At 36.1% G+C, this 17,590-nt stretch overlaps 2 protein-coding genes across 4 annotated transcripts; one reads left to right on the top strand and one right to left on the bottom strand.

Moving 5' to 3' along the window:
• Positions 1-261: 261 nt before the first annotated feature.
• AAS (Pyridoxal phosphate (PLP)-dependent transferases superfamily protein) lies at positions 262-17,445 on the top strand. Of its 3 annotated transcripts, none has more exons than XM_068617020.2 (13): positions 262-373; positions 447-591; positions 684-756; positions 1,557-1,787; positions 7,471-7,634; positions 8,436-8,576; positions 9,450-9,509; positions 9,875-10,039; positions 10,146-10,202; positions 10,810-10,874; positions 16,439-16,562; positions 16,793-16,930; positions 17,027-17,445. In XM_068617020.2, exons 2-13 carry the CDS (start codon positions 466-468, stop codon positions 17,147-17,149), a joined length of 1,467 nt encoding a protein of 488 aa, XP_068473121.1. In that variant the 5' UTR covers positions 262-373; positions 447-465; the 3' UTR covers positions 17,150-17,445. The 3 variants fall into 3 exon arrangements, with proteins under 3 accessions (XP_068473121.1, XP_068473122.1, XP_090159924.1); XM_068617021.2 differs by having other exon boundaries at positions 300-373; positions 688-756; XM_090303798.1 differs by having other exon boundaries at positions 364-382.
• On the bottom strand, positions 13,806-15,802 carry LOC137814337 (uncharacterized). The gene is made up of 2 exons (XM_068617022.1): positions 14,396-15,802; positions 13,806-14,082 (listed from the first exon to the last, which is right to left on the bottom strand). The coding sequence occupies exons 1-2, from the start codon at positions 15,009-15,011 to the stop codon at positions 14,069-14,071; spliced, it is 630 nt and encodes a 209-aa protein (XP_068473123.1). The 5' UTR covers positions 15,012-15,802; the 3' UTR covers positions 13,806-14,068.
• Positions 17,446-17,590: the final 145 nt, after the last annotated feature.

The following is a 17,590-nucleotide window of genomic DNA, read 5'->3' on the forward strand; positions in this document are numbered from 1 at the left end:
AGTGGTTCCATAAGCCAAAGATAAAATCTAAAAGACAAAAAATCATTCCAAAATATTTTTGTCTAAAACACATTTTTTATTTTCGGATTTATAAATCCGGAATTCATAAAACGTTCTGGAAATATTTGGGAAAGATTCGAAAGTCATTTTTTAAAGGGAGAAAACTGTCTTTTCTGACAATGACGGTGCAGGAAGAAATTTGTAGAGGTGCAGGAAGAAGTTGCCTATCAATATTTAACCGTGTTTTTAAAACCTATATTTAAATAAAATAAAACTAAAATATTATGATATTTGTTATGTTTGTTAGGATGGAGGGTAGCTTCATTCTTTGAGTGGCTCTTGTTCACTCTTTGCACTATCGTGAAAGAGAAATGTATGAATGGTTAGTTAGTGTAGTGCTCTGATTCTGATTTATTGAAAGTTGATGGTTACATTGTTACGTGCAGTGTTTGAAATTGTTTGAAGATGGAAGAGAGTGCGTTGAGGGCCATGGACGCTGAGCAACTGAGAGAGCACGGTCATAAGATGGTCGACTTCATTGCCGATTACTACAAAACCATTCAAAACTTCCCCGTTCTCAGCCAAGTCCAGGTTCTTCATTCTCCTCCTTCTCTTCCCAATCAATGCATTTGTAGAACTGATTTTACGTACATGACGCTTGATTACACCATTCTCCTATTTAGCCAGGTTATCTGGAGAAGCTTTTACCAGATTCTGCTCCCGATTATCCTGACTCCTTGCAAAATGTTTTGGACGGTGAAACTTCTTACTTCGATTCTGAATTAGCCTTTTTTTGTTTACTGCAATGTTTTATTATTATTATTAGGTTCCGTTTGGATAAACTTTAAACAAACACTTCTAGACAAGACAATTGAGAAGTTAAGTTCAACTTCTCCAAATATGGTTTTAAATTTGGCTGCAACACAGTTGCAGTTCTGTTGTGAACCTTGGCATTGTAGAAGATTGCGGGCTAATGGGGCCGCAATTGCAGCTAGCAATACTCATTGCGGTTGTAGACTGCATTTTAATACCATGGTTATAGAAAACTGCATTTATAGGTTGAAGATTAACTCTAAATCATGTTGAACAGAACGTTTGCTGAAGAACTTAGTCGGACGTCTGATTACACTGTTTGGCATGAAGGAGAAGAAGATTGTCTATTAGGACTAGTGTAGTAGTGTTAAGACAAGTTAGACTTTTTAGTACAACAAACTGTTTGCTAAAAAGCTTAGTCAGACGGTCGGGTTACACTATTTGATACAAAGGAGAAGAAGACTGTCTACTAGGAATAATTTAGTAGTGTTAAGATAAGTTAGACTATCTAGTAAGTATTTGTTGTAAGTATTCTCTTACTCCTTAGTTTAGGATCTATATATAGAGGTTTTATGGGCTTAGATACCACACACTGTGTGAGTAGAAAGTGATGTTAATAAAAGTGTTTTCTTCAATTTTGTTCTTGTGTTTTTTTTCTGTGTTATTGTTAAGAACCCAACAGTTTTAGTAGAATGTAAAATTGTTTGAGCAATGCTAGCTTGATACTGTTTGTGAAATTGCAGATGTAACGGAAAAAATACTCCCAGGGGTGACGCATTGGCAAAGCCCGAATTATTTTGCGTATTATCCTGCCAACAGTAGCATTGCTGGATTTCTTGGAGAGATGCTCAGTGCGGGTCTTAACATTGTGGGTTTCAGCTGGATAACTTCTCCTGCTGCAACTGAACTTGAAAGCATTGTTCTGGACTGGCTTGCTAAGGCGTTCCAGTTGCCTGAAGATTTCTATTCTAGCGGTAAGGTCTTGAATGCTGTATAGCTTGTGAAGATACAATATGCATAGTCTATGTTTTTTAAGCTCAAGTGAAAGAACTTGGGTATTTTGTTATTTTACTTCGTATATGAAAAGGAAGAGATTGTATGTTCGAGGGGTGTTCGTGTCTTAACTGATAGTTGTAGAAATTATGGGATTTGAGGTACAGAGGGATGTAAAGTTGAGAATAGAGACTGATACTTTGAAGTTGATATTTACCTGATATGAGAAAACATATTCGATGTGTTAAAAAACATAAAGCACTAACCCTCATCGATATTAATACCAGAATCAGTCCAAATTAAATATGAAAACAGATAATGAAATATAAGAAAATAGGGTAACCAATCTAAAATATATAATAATTATAATTTAATATGCTCTAAACTATTGTAAGATATAACTATGATACTAAGGGATATCCTCTAGAAATTGAAGTTATGAGTCTATAATTAAGCAATTAATCTTGTAATAAAGGAAGTTCATCTTGATACTTCCTCGGTCCTTCCTTTTGGCTCCACAAGTTCCTTTGTGAGTTTGTTTAGGACATGAGTCATTCTTTGTCTTGTCTTGCCTTTTCTTCTTTAATAGTATTAAAGGAAAAGAAAGAATAGGGTAAATCCCTTGTGTATATTGAACACATAGGGTTATGTTTATATAGGAAAAAGAAACATATGGGCTAAGCCCATTACATAAATATGAGATATCTAACAATATCTATAATATCTCATAATATCAAATAATATCTAATTATATCTAATAATATCTAACACTCCCCCTCAAGCTGGTGCATATAGATCATATGTACCCAGCTTGTTACAAATGTAATCAATCCTAGGTCCTCGTAAGGGTTTAGTAAAAATATCTGCTAATTGATTATTTGAATTAACAAACTCAGTCTTGATATCTCCTGATATAATCTTTTCTCGAATGAAATGACAATCAATCTCAATATGTTTTGTCCTTTCATGAAAAACTGGATTTGAGCTAATATGAAGAGCAGCCTGATTATCACATATCAGTGTCATTTGAGTAACCTCTCCAAATTGCAATTCTTTAAGTAACTGTTTAAGCCAAATAAGCTCACAAGTAGCCGAGGCCATAGCTCTATATTCTGCTTCTGCACTAGATCTTGCCACAACACTTTGTTTCTTGCTCTTCCAAGAGATCAAGTTATCACCAATGGAGACACAATAACCAGAAGTTGACCTTCTATCAGATGGAGATCCTGCCCAATCAGCATCTGAATAACAAACGACTTTGGTATGGTTATTATGACCATATAACAAACCTTTTCCAGGAGAGCCTTTAATGTACTTCACTATACGAATGACTGCATTCCAATGATCTTCACATGGAGAATTAAGAAATTGACTCACCACACTGACTGCAAAGGAAATATCAGGACGAGTAACAGTGAGATAGTTCAATCTTCCAACTAATCTCCTGTACTTCTCAGGATCTGAAAGAGGCTCCCCCTGATTGGGTAGAAGCTTGACGTTGGGATCCATGGGAGTATCAACAGATTTCGAATTCATCAACCCAATTTCCTCCAAAATATCTAATGCGTATTTTCTTTGAGAGATAACAATACCAGTATTGGATTGTGCTACCTCAATCCCCAAGAAATATCTGAGTTTGCCAAGATCTTTGGTCTGAAAGTGTTGACAAAGGTGTTGTTTTACTTGTGAGATGCCATGGTGATCACTGCCGGTAAGAACAATGTCATCAACATATACTACAAGATAGATACACCCAGCACTCGAGTGACGATAAAAAATTGAATGATCGCCTTCACTGCGAGTCATACCAAATTGTTGAACAACATTGCTAAATTTTCCAAACCAAGCCCTAGGAGACTGCTTGAGGCCATATAAGGATTTGCGAAGACGACATACCAATCCAGAAGACTCCCCCTGAGCAACAAAACCGGGAGGTTGCTCCATATAAATTTCTTCCTGCAAATCCCCATTAAGAAAAGCATTTTTAACATCCAGTTGATAAAGAGGCCATTGTTGAAGAGCAGCCATAGCTATGAATAAGCGAACAGAGGCCATCTTTGCTACTGGAGAAAAAGTATCACCATAGTCTAAACCAAAAATTTGGGTATAACCCTTAGCCACAAGACGAGCTTTGAGACGATCAATAGTACCATCAGGACCAACTTTGATAGCAAAAATCCACCTGCAACCAACAACAGATTTCCTAGATGGTAAAGGAACAAGTTCCCAAGTTTCATTATTCTGAAGCGCATTCATTTCATCAAGCATGGCCTGACGCCAACCAGGATGGGCTAAGGCATCACCTACAGATTTTGGAATGGATACAGAAGAAATAGACGAAAGGCAGGTATAAAAGGGTTGAGATAGTCTATGGTAACTCAAAGCAGTATAATGTGGAGAGGGATTACGAGTAGAACGTATACCTTTACGAATAGCAATAGGAAGATCAGGTTCAACAGTCGGAGGTTCAACTATAGGAGCCGGAGGGGGATGAGGTGTTGGCACCAGAATAGAGTCTGCTGATGGACGATGAGATGGTTGACGACGACTATACACCTGAAGAGTTGGCGGCGGTGGTGAATTGTTAGGTGCACTAGGCACAACAAGAGGAATATTAACTTGATTAGATGAAGAAATTGAAGGAGAAGGACAAGACTTAAAGTAAAGGGAAGATTCACTGAAGGTGACATCTGCTGAAATAAAATAACGGTTTAAAGACGGTGAGAAACATTTATATCCTTTTTGTGATCTAGTGAACCCTAAAAAGACACATTTGTGTGACTTAGGAGATAATTTATCAAGACCAGGACTAAAATTATGAACAAAACATGTGGACCCAAAAACTTTGGGAGGTAAAGAGTGGAGAGGGTCATGTGGAAATAAAATAGAATGAGGAATTTTGTTATCTAAAACTGAAGATGGCATGCGATTAATGAGATAACATGCACTAAGAACGGCATCACCCCAAAAACGCTGAGGAACATCACCATGGATTAAAATAGTACGAGTTGTTTCAACAAGATGTCTATTCTTGCGCTCAGCTACCCCATTTTGTTGAGGTGTATAAGCACATGAAGTTTGATGAAGAATACCATGAGAAGCCATAAAATTTTTAAAAGAATGAGAAAGATACTCACGTCCATTATCACTGCGCAAAATTCGGATGGAAATTCCAAATTGATTTTTAATTTCATTGTAAAATATTTGAAATATAGAAAACAACTCAGAACGGTTTTTCATTAAAAATACCCAAGTACATCTTGAATAATCATCAATAAAAGTAACAAAATACTGAAATCCTAAATTAGACTTAATACGACTTGGTCCCCAAATGTCAGAGTGAACTAAGGCAAAAGGAGATGAAGCACGTTGTGAGACACTACGAGGAAAAGAACTACGAATGTGTTTCCCTAACTGACACGACTCACACGATAAAGTAGACACATTAGACAAACATGGAACAAGCTGTTGCATCTTGGCAAGACTAGGATGACCCAACCGAGCATGAATGAGAGATGGAGAATCCATAATTGCGCCAACATGTGCAGAGATCTGTAGTTGATAAAGTCCATGAGACTCACATCCGGTGCCAATCATCCGTCCCGAACTCCGGTCCTGTAAAGTAACAGAATCTTTGGTAAAAGAAATAACACAGTCAAGGGAACGAGTGAGACGACTAATGGATAATAAGTTAAATGGAGACCCAGGGACATAAAGAACATTATCAATAGATAAAGATGAAAAAAGATTAATAGTACCAACACCATGTGATGGTACCTTATATCCATTGGCCATGGTAACTGAAGGTAAATAACCCGTAGTAGATAGGGAAGAGAAAAAAGATTTATTACCAGTAATGTGATCAGTGGCACCTGAATCTAGAACCCAAGGGCCATGGGAAGTGGAGTGAGTGAGGCCAACAAAAGATGTACCTGAATGTGCAACAGAAGCCGTGGAACTAGGGTTCTGACGATCCTCATACCATTTAAGAAATTCATTGAAAATAGCAGGCTGGCTTGGGGTATCAATTGAAGTATGGTCCATGGTAGAAGGTTGCACAGGGGTAATTTGAGCAACCGCAACAGATCTAGGAGGACGACCATGTAAGGCATAACATCTGTCAATTTTGTGGCCAAGTTTGCCACAATGGTCACACTTGTGACGCCCTTTGCCCGGCTTGTGAGCGCGAGTACGATCATTATGCTGAGATACTAAAGCAGAAGAGTCATCAACATGAGACGTTATATCAGCGGTGTGTTTACCTGGCACGCGCAAAAGGGTAGAACAAGTGGAAGTAAAATTGGGCACAATAGGAGATCCCAAAATTTGATCACGAACGTGAGAATAATCATCAGGAAGACCATGTAAACCCAATAACATGAAGAACTTGGATCTTTGTTCTAGTTCTTGAGAAGGAGTAGAGGCAGGAGGTAATAACTCATTAAAATCATGAAGAAGAGCATGAAGTTTACCTAGATATTCTGCCATTGTACCATCAAGACGTTTGGGAGCAATAATTGTGAGAAGATTTTGACACACACCATAAAGACGTTGAGTATCATTGGTGTATAATAATTTTGCTTGTTCCCAAACTTCTGAACATGTTTCATAGGTACGAAAAATTTGTTTTAAAGATGAGTGAATGGTCGATTTGATAACAATGCATAATTGAGCATCAATTTTCGACCAACGAACAACCTCATTTTCAGCAAGAGTAGGATGAGTAAGATGATCAACATAACCTTGACTCTTAAGCCATAATTTAATATCTGATGCCCAAGTGTCATAATTGGTTCCATCCAATTTGTCAATGGAAAGATGAACATTGACGTAATTAGTATAAATAGATGAATCCGGCATAATGACGGAAGAAGAAGCCATAGTGGCAGCGGAAGCGGAAGAAGCCATAAAAGATAAGGACAAATCCAGTCACCGGTTAATTGGCGGGAGCAACAAAGATGAAGGCTCCGACAGCGATTCCGGCGGTGTCTCCGGCGAAGGTCCGGCGAAGTTCCGGTGAAGGTCCGGCGAAGGTCCGGCGAAGGTCCGGCGAAGGTCCGGCGAAGGTAGGGGTGGTGGCTGGAAAAATTCCAGTGAATAGTGGATTCACCAATAAAAATTGAACCCTAAACCCTAAACTCTAACCTTATGCTCTGATACCATATTAAAGGAAAAGAAAGAATAGGGTAAATCCCTTGTGTATATTGAACACATAGGGGGTTATGTTTATATAGGAAAAAGAAACATATGGGCTAAGCCCATTACATAAATATGAGATATCTAACAATATCTATAATATCTCATAATATCAAATAATATCTAATTATATCTAATAATATCTAACAAATAGAATGTGGACTTACATGCCCTTGACACTTTTCTGAATTCATATCTGTCCTTTATATTGCCGAAAGAGTAAAAGGATAAGGAAAAGAAAAAGAGAAAATGGGACTGTTCCATAATTTAGGAATTAGGACTAATTCAGGTAGGTTTGCAAATGAAATTTCTCCTGGCTTTGAATGAGCTTGTAAACTCAAGCTTGAGATTTTCATTAACCTTCAACTTGGTTGAATTTTATAGATGATTAAAATGTTAACCTAAATTGTATATGAATTATGTATTTGATAGAAAAACTCAAATACTATATGTAAACTTTGACTGCAGGGAAAGGTGGTGGAGTTATACAGGGAACAGCAAGTGAAGCTGTACTAGTTGTCCTGTTAGCTGCACGTGACAAGATCTTAAGAAGGCTTGGAAGGAGTGCCCTCCCTAAGCTTGTGATGTATGCATCTGATCAAACACACGCTGCTTTACAAAAAGCTTGTCAGGTACCTCCAATGACACAACAATAAAATGACCTTATCATATATACTCAATGACATACGGGTTACCTTATTGTTCATTTTCACTAACTTTAACTTTTGTTGGCAAGTGCTCCTAGCTTTCTGACCTATTTTATACACTGAACATTTTTTTAAACTTTTCTCTTGTTATTCCTTGGCGTGAGTAGGTGTATGGAGATTCATATCCACTAAAGATATGATCAATGTAGTCAGTATAAAGCCTGAACATTTCTCTTTTTATAAGTAAATTTTGTGAGGTTGAATGCCAAAATTCTAAGAGGCCTTTAAGTTTTTTAATTTTCTATTATGATCCGTTTATTGTTTTATCCAAGGAAAAGTGTTGGTTATCTTTTAATTCTATAATCATAGTCGTCTTGTTAATAGTTTGCAAAATGGGGAAATTATATAGATTTTTTATCATTTAAATAAATTGTAATGGCTATTTGTTTCCTTAATTATATGATTATCATGCTCTTTAGCACCAAATAGATGAATATGCCAGTGTTACAGTGTCACCTGATAACATCTGACCTTAACTACGATCACACAAAGTTCAAACTATTCAGCCTATTCTATAGTCTATTAGTAGTTAACGAGTTATTACAGAAAACCTATTCTTCTGCGAGTATTTTAAAAATTTGTTTAGTATTTATCACCCAGTTGATCAAATGATAGTCTGATTCCATTTTTGGTACGGAAGTCTTCCTCTGTGTTTCTTAGATGCATTCTTGAATATAATCAATGAGATAATTTTTATTGTAATAGTTTTGAACTTTTCATTGGCAGATAGCAGGACTTAATCCAGAGCTTTGCAAGTTTCTTAAAGCTGATTCTTCAACAAATTATGCACTTTCTCCTGAAGTACTTTCTGAAGCAATTTCAAATGACATTGCTGGCGGTCTTGTACCATTTTTCTTATGTGCTACTGTAAGAATTGAACACAATTATATGAATTTGAAACAAATTACACTATAATGCATTAACTTAACTGACCATTATTTACGTGTCTTATATCCAATATTTCATCATCCATGTTCACAGAACTTCAAATTAGAAATTTCTCACCTCTGTCTCTTCATGTTGCTATCTAACCTCTGTCTCTTCATTATTTGTTGGTGGGAAACAAATGGTTATATACCTACCACTAATAGGGTCTATTTTAGGACTAATAAAGGGGAGAGAGAGTAAGGGACTAAGATCCCAGTCTGTTTGTAAAAAACATAATTTTGATAGACAGCAAATAGTAACACTTGGGAGAGAAAAAGATTGAACGAAGTTAGTTAGGGGAATTGTTTATTTGAAAGTTTGGGGAGAGTCCATGTCTCTCAAATATCTAGAATAGTAGGGTGATGTGACTAAAATAGTAGGGTGATGTGACTGTTATTCTGCATTACTATGTAGAATCTTACTTTCTCATTTCTGATCTTTTATCCCGTTGATACAGACCCGTAGATACAGGTTCCTGTTTATAAACTTTCTGTTTTCTTTCGACATTCTATTCCAGTCCAATTATTCAGTTTCATGAAATTTTCTCATTTTTTTTATTTTAAATTGTACATCCAAGAGAGTTGGTGTTGAATATATGCATGTTGACTCTTTCAAGGTTTAAATCTATAGATGGTACTAAATGGATAATTAACATGGCGAATGTTTATCACCAGAACTTGGAACTAATGTTGGATTTATATTTCTTGTTGATGAGTGAAAAGTATCTAATCTTGATGTAAGGTAGCTTAAGAGTCCATTATTGATATTAAGTTTCTGGCATTAATTGCATACACTACGCATTTATGTATGCAGGTTGGTACCACCTCGTCAGCAGCCATTGATCCCCTGCCTGCATTGGGGAAAATTGCCAAGGTAATATTTTTTATTCAATTGTGATATGAAAAAAGCTAGTATAGCCTCTGATTCATTGTATTAAGGTTATTAACCAAACGTTTATTTTTTAAAATAAAAAAAGACGTGACTCTCAAGGAACAGCATGCAGTATGTTAGGAATAATGATACTTATGGAGTTGCAAGAAAGAAAAGTTCGATGCATGAATTTTCCAACTGTTTTGGCTCATTGTCCCTGCTTAGGTTTTAGGATCCCTATTTAGGCTTTTAGGATGACCGGTTCATAAACCTCCGCTGACCTGCATCAAATTGTTTGACTGGTCTTTTGAATGCATTTTGTAGAGCTATACAATCTGATAATACTCTGGTGCCTGTCTTTTTGGCAGACCAACAATCTTTGGTTTCACGTGGATGCTGCTTACGCTGGAAGTGCTTGTATATGTCCAGAGTACCGCGACTACTTTGACGGTATTGAAGAATCGGACTCATTTAACATGAATGCACATAAATGGTTCTTGACTAACTTTGACTGTTCAGTACTTTGGGTTAAGGTATCCATAATGCATATTTTTACCTCAATCTCACTTTGCATCTTCATTTGTAACATTTCAATGTGCATCAAAACAATGTCAAACTGATTACAAGTTGATGACACAGGACAGAAATTCTCTGATTCAATCACTGTCTACAAATCCTGAATATCTGAAAAACAAGGTAAGTTTCTACTGCATGCTCGAGGTTTATACTGAAGTTTAACTGCAAGAGCTTTTCAAACTTTTGAATAATATTCTTTAGTTTTTTCTCTTTTGTGTGTGTGGATCTTACATTAAACTACATTCCATTCAGTCAAGGTGTAGACAGCATCACATTAAATTTATAAGTTAAAATCTCTAGATGAAAATTGAAGAATATGAATTGTTATTCACTGAATCCAAAAGAAATGTGCATTCTACTTTAAAGGAACCCAAATGGCAAGCAAATACATGTCAAGGTAAGAGAGAGAGAAACAAAATTGAAGCACCTAAAAAATGTCCTTCTCTTTTTCCTCTTCTCTTAGAGAGGTGCTTCAAATGTTACGAATGATAAGTATTGAATGCTTTTGGGATCACCCACAAATTAACCCGGGGCATTTTTTTTTTCAATTCTTTTTCTTATGTATCGATGTAAAGTTAATTTCCTCTTCCACTGTGAAGTAGTTCTTATCTTGAGACTCATGTGGGATATAGTACTTAAACAAGAAGCTTGTCATTTGAAAGGTCGCGTCGCAGCTATTGTTATTTATTCCTAGTTTAATAGTCTGCTTACGTTCTTGACTTTGCAGGCCTCTCAAGGAAACATGGTCGTAGATTACAAAGATTGGCAAATTCCTCTTGGACGTCGCTTTAGGTGGTTTATTGGAAGTTTTTCTTTGGAAACGTTTTCATTGCTTCTCTTAAAATGAATTATTTTGTACATAGAATGTTCATGCAAATCCACGTCTAGATAACGCAATAAAACACAATCCCTAAGATTGCACAAGAACTACAGTGAAACGAAAGAGGAATAAGGAGTTGTGTGAGAGGAAACCAAACAAGAACAAAATAAAACAGAACCCTAAAGAGAAACTCTGTGGTGTAAAAACAAAGATGAAAAGAATAACAATGAATCTGCTGATGTGTATTAAAAATTAAATGTAAGGTGTTTTTACATAGGTATAAAAAGTAAAGTGTATTGAGCAAAAAATAGAAGGCCCATGTAACTAACCGTCAATGCAAAAAAAGAAGTTTATTACCCCCTCAAGCTGGGAATAGATGTTTTTCATTCCCAACTTGGAGTGCAGAAGCTGAAAGGTGGATGGAGGCAGTGACTTTGTGAAGATATCAGTAGTCTGTATGGAAGATGAGATGGGAAGCAACTTTAGGGAACCAACATTAATCTTTTCCTGAACAATATGACAATCGATCTCGATATGTTTGGTGTGTTCATGGAAAACCTGATTTGATGCAATCTGGATGGTAGATTGATTATCACAGTACATGGTTGTTGGTTGTGTGTAGGAGACACCAAGATCTTGTAGCAGATAGGTGAGCCATTGGAGTTCGCAGGTTGTGGCAGCCATGGCTTTGTACTCAGTCTTAGAGAAACTCTTGGAAATGGTTTGTTGTTTCTTTGATTTCCAGGAGATAAGTGATTCTCCTAGATATATGGAGAAGCCAGTAAAAAATTTTTTGGTCTCAGGGCAAGTGGTCCAATCAGAGTCACTGTAAGCTTTTAAATGGATAGAGTTCTGGTGAGGAAGAAAAATACCATAGCCAGGAGCATTCTTGAGATACCGCAGGATCTGAAAGACTGTTTGTTGATGAGTAGAGGTTGGGGCAGAAACAAATTGACTTAGCTTGTTGACACTGAAGGAAATATCGAGTCTTGTATTGGTGAGGTAGATGAGCCTCCCAATTAGGCGTCGGTAGGAAGATGAGTCTTCTTCATTCAGCAGCAGACCTTGTTCACTGGAGAGGCGTGAAGAGTGAACCCTTTGGTGTAGAAACAAGGGCACAGTCCAACATTCCCGTTTCATGTAGGAGGTCAAGAATGTATTTCCTTTAAGAGAGATGAATGCCATCACTGTTTTGAGCAACTTCAAGGCCTAGAAAAAACATGAGGTCACCCAGATTTTTGATCTTGAAATGGTGATGCAGCAGTTTGGTGATGTGGGCAATTTCCTCATTGTTGTTTCCAGTCAAGACAAGGTCATCCACATACATAAGAATAACAATGATATTAGTATGATATTTTCTAATAAATAAGGACTGGTCATTAGAAAGCAACAAATGTGAGAGTTTGGCATACCATTGTCTCCTAGCTTGTTTCAGGTCATATAAGGAACGCTGTAGTTTGCAAACAATAGTCTTGTTTGGAAGAATAAACCAGGTGGGGGCTTCATGTATACTTCTTCATGGAGGTCTCCATGGAGAAAGGCATTATTGATGTCCAACTGTTTGAGTGCCCAGTTATTGGTGGTAGCAAGGGCAAGGAGAAGACGTAGTGTTGTTAGTTTGGCCACATGGGCGAAGGTATCTAGGAAGTCAAGACCTTCCAGCTGGGTGTAGCCTTTGGCAACCAGGCGTGTTTTGTAATGGTCAATGGTGTCATCGTTGTTGTGTTTGATTTTGTAGACCCAACGACAGCCAATGGGTTTCTTACCCGGTGGAAGGGGAACAAGTTGCCATGTATTATTTGTGGAGAGAGCTTCAAGTTCGGCCTCCATAGCTTGTTTCCAGCATGGATTTGTGAAGCTTCTTCATAGCTTTTAGGCTCAGTGTGTGATGTAAAGGAGGAAAGAACATGTTCAAAATTAGAAGACAAAGCATTATAAGACAAAAATTTAGAGATAGGATATCTTGTACTTACAGTCTATGTAGATGGTAGATCAGTGTGGAATTCTTCAAGTAGGTAGGGGTGTGTCTTGGACGAGTGGAACGTCGAGGTGGATTAGGGATGAGTTGGTCCATAAGGGCCACAATATCGTTTTAGCAGTGTAGTTATCATAGGGAAAATCATAAGTGGAATCATAAGAAGAAGGAATGGGTAATGATAAATTGTTGGGACTCTTGTTAACTTCATCTTTCAATTTGTAAAGAAAGTGAGTTTCAAAAAAGACAATGTGTCTGAAGACCTCTATTTTATGATTTTTAAGATTGAGAAAAATGTAACCTTTAGTATTAGGTTGAAAACCAAGAAAGATACTAGAAATAGAGCGTTCATCAAGTTTCTTTTAGTGAGAAGTGATAGTGCCAGAGTAACAAAGGCAGCCAAAAACACATAAAATGGAAAGATCATATAAAGTGCAATGCAGTTTTTCATATGGAGATATGTTATTTAAGAAAGGAGTAAGGATGCAGTTAATGAAAAGAACAACATGTAAAGTAGCAAAATGCCAGAAAATAAGTGGTAAATTGGCTTGAAAAAGCAAAGCATGAGTTACATTGAGAATATGTTGGTGTTTTCGTTCAACGATACCAATTTTGCTCTAGTGTTTCAATACAAGTTTTTGATGAACTAAACCTTTTTAAGAAAAGAAGTTTGTCATAGAAAATTCAGAACCATTATTTGTCCTAATAGTCTTAATAGTAGTTTTGAAATGATTTTCAATATAAGATGTGAAGTTAACTATGTGATTGCGTACTTCAGATTTTGTATGCATAGGAATAATCCAAGTATATCGAGAAAAGTCATCCACAATGGTTAAAACATATCGAAAACCATGCATAGAAGCAATAGAGCAAGGACCCTAGATATTTATATGTAAAATATAAAAAATGCTAGCAGTATAGGATTTACTTAAAGCAAAAGGAAGTTTCTTATGCTTTGCACAATGACAAGTATCACATACAAGCATTCTTTTATTAGAAATGAAAGGATAAAGAGATCTCAAAACACACAATCTTTCATCAGAAAGATGCCTCAATCTATAATGCCAGAGATTGATATTTTTAACAATACAATGAAAGGAAGGAATAACATTGTTTGCGACCATATTTTGAAAAATAGAAGATTTAAAAACATATAATCCATCCTTGGCTTCAACTATATCAATCCTCTCTTTAGTTTGATGGTCCTGTATCACACAATTAGTTGATGAAAAAATTAAGTGACAGTTCATATTTGTAGATAATTTAGAAGTAAAGACAAGATTGAAAGTGAACTCTGGAACATACAATACATTAGTGAGAAAGATTCTATTATTAAAAATGACATCCCCAGAAAACTTAGTGAAAACACAGTGCTCATTTGGTAAACTAATGAAAACAAGTGGAATGCTTTTATATGATGTGAAATCAGATAAAGATGTGCATACATGGTCAGTCGCCTTGAATCTAAGATCCATAAGCATCTAGCAGGTTTAATGATGTTGAAGAAAAAAATATTACCTGGTGGAGACTGTGTTGTACCATTATGAGCAGAATCAACAGTGAAGGAACCCACCTGGTTCACTTGTGCTTGTTGTGGGGTGGTAGCGTTGCTGCTAGTATGTTGTTTGAACAAGGTAGACAGGACTTGGTATTGCTGGACTGTCAGGCGAATGCCTCCTTGTTCTTGTTCTTGATTGCAATGCTTAGAAAAAACTTCATCAGATAAAACAACATTATGAACTTGGTTAGTCTTAGTGTGAGTAAAATTGAAACCAGGAGGAAAACCATGTTTTCTATAGCATGTGTCAATGGTATGACTAGTTTTACCACAATGAGTGCACACTTTTCTGTGACTGTTGGTTCTGAAAGTCTTGTAGTCTTGATTAGGAAAACCAACTTTCTTGAAACATACATTCTCTATGTGACCAATTTTTCCATAGAAAGAACAACTTGTAGAAATATTACGATTAGTGCTGGCATTGTTAACATTGGTAACCAAAAAATTACTAGCCATTTGACGTACTTGTTGAGCAACAAGAGAGAAAATCTTGGGTATAGGTGGTATAGGTTCCATTAGGAGAACATGTGAACGAATATTGTGAAATTGGTCATTTAATCCACGCAAGAACTGCATAGCCTGATCCTTAGATCTTTTTTACTTATAGTAGATGATGCAGAGCAAGAACAATCACAGATAGGGTTCGGTCTAAAATTATCTAACTCATCCTTGATGATATAAGTTTTGTAAAATAATCTGTGACAGATAGTTCACCTTGATTTAAAGAAAAAACCTCCATTTGTAAATCAGATATTCTAGAAAGGTCCCCTTGGAAATATCTCGTTTTCAAATCGTTCCAAACATCCACAGCCTTATCCATCCAAATTATACTTTGTCTAATAGGAAGGGAAACCGAATGGACTAATCATGACGCTACCATGTTATTGCACCTTGTCCAAGTTGAGAAAGTAAGATCGTCCTTCGATGGGCAAGGATGTGTACCCAAGACAAACTCCACTTTGTTTTCGCGCTTAAGGTGGTGATGACGGACCTACTCCAAAAGTGGAACTTCGTTGAGTCTAACACTGGTGGATGAGTGAAGCTGTTGGATTTTCACTGGGATAAAGGTAGAGATAGCTACTCGTTAATGAATCTGAGGGAGCTGGTCTCGTCGTTCCTTCTTTCTTCATAACACTAAAGAAAACAAGAACATAAGAATAAGAGCAAGCAAATTTAGAAAAAGAACAAGGAAAGAATTCAAGAACCAAAGCGCGAGAAGAGCTCTGATATCATAATGCAATAAAACGCAATCCCTAAGATTGCACAAGAACTGCAGTGAAACGAAAGAGAAACAAGGAGCTGCGTGAGAGGAAACCAAACAAGAAGAACAAAATAAAACAAAACCCTAAAGAGAAGCTTTGTGGTGTAAAAACATAGAAGATGAAAAGAATAACAATGAATCTCCTGATGTGTATTAAAAATTAAATGTAAGATGTTTTTACATAGATATAAAAAGTAAAGTGTATTGGGCAAAAGTAGAAGGCCATATAACTAACACTCAGTGAAAAAAAGAAAAGAGGCATGGGCCCAAAAAGAAGAAGTTTATCACTGGACAATGTGGACATGCATAAATTTGGTATTATTCATGCATTGGGGCTCTAACTCATTTATGCCTAAATATATTAATAAGAGGAATGCTAATAATACACTCTTTAGCCGACTTCACTATTGGTTGAAATTTATTGGAAACTATAATATGTGAGGCCCAGCAAAATTGTATTTTTCAATAAATTTCGGTCAATGGTAAAGGGTGTGTTCAAGAGAGAGTGTTGTTAAAATTTCTTATATTAATTTGTCTGTGATCTTGATTTGTAATGTTTTTTTTTGGATTTTTTGTACGTCTGAGTTTCTTTTTATTTTTCCCATTTTAAGAGATTACGGGAACTTCTGATGTCATAACTTCTATTAAATCATTGGTCTTGTCTCTTTCTAATAAATACACCTTAAAAAATTATATTTTGCCAGCAAATGTGTAATTGCCTATTCACTGTACTGAACTCCAGATCACTAAAATTGTGGATGGTGTTGCGACTTTATGGATTGGAAGGTCTGCGAAGTCACATAAGAAACCACATTGAGTTAGCTGCTTATTTTGAGGAGCTTGTTAGTCAGGACAAAAGATTCAAGGTATTCTTCCTTCTATGAAAAGCTTCGTTCTTAATTTCTTAATTTAAAAACAACGTATCCGTCATGTGGACAGTAATAACTAGGTAGGTGTTAGAGAATGTCTTCAGTCAAAATATGGCCATCTAAATAATGTTAAGTCAAAATATGCCAATTTTGAATATTTTGTTCTTAAGTACTTTATTTACTTATCTGGGTATATTCTCTAAAATTGCAACAAATTTCGTACACAGGTCATTTCACCTCTCTCATTCTCCTTAGTTTGCTTTCGGCTGTTGTCCCCTCTCAATTCTGAAGATCACGGTAATAAACTAAATCGTGATCTACTCGACTCAGTAAATTCAACAGGAAATATTTTCATAACACACACGGTATGCATAAATTAGCTTCATAATTTTGTGACTTTTGTTCTTTATTCTTTCATTTTCACTAATTTTCTTTCCCTTATTGTTAACTAATATGTGCAGGTTCTATCAGGTGAGTACATTCTACGTTTTGCAGTAGGAGCACCATTGACAGAAAGGAGGCATGTCACTATGGCGTGGCAGATTTTTCAAGATAAAGCCACTGCTCTACTTGAGAGTTTATAGAATTCATATGCTCTAAGCCTCGAGTTTCCCAATACAGCAATAGGAGTTGTCCCTCCTATATACCTTTTATTTTTTACCAAATTTTACATTTTTTTTACCAAACTTTACATGACAAAAATATGTTTTTTAGTCTTTTAATTTTTAGAGATTTTCATTTTTAATTCTTAGATAAGTGTTTGACTGGTGTTAATTTCTAATTTTTTATTCGTTAATTTTTATAGTTTCTATAGTTGGAGAACACGACTAAATGATATTGTGACAACCATGTTAAGTTTTGTTTGGGAAATTTTTTTCTAGTCTCTTGAGCAATCGGTTTAACCTAACAATCTACTATGAGATGAACTAGGTCAATTTTGGTTGGATTGAATGTATAGAGAGGTTTTGAATGATTAAAGGTTAAGATTAGGAAAGAGTTGTAAATTGTATTCTTACTTATTTTAT

The sequence above is a fragment of the Phaseolus vulgaris genome, chromosome 1 (assembly GCF_051622355.1).
Source record: "Phaseolus vulgaris cultivar YP4 chromosome 1, ASM5162235v1, whole genome shotgun sequence".
In the NCBI taxonomy this organism is placed as follows: Eukaryota; Viridiplantae; Streptophyta; class Magnoliopsida; order Fabales; family Fabaceae; genus Phaseolus; species Phaseolus vulgaris.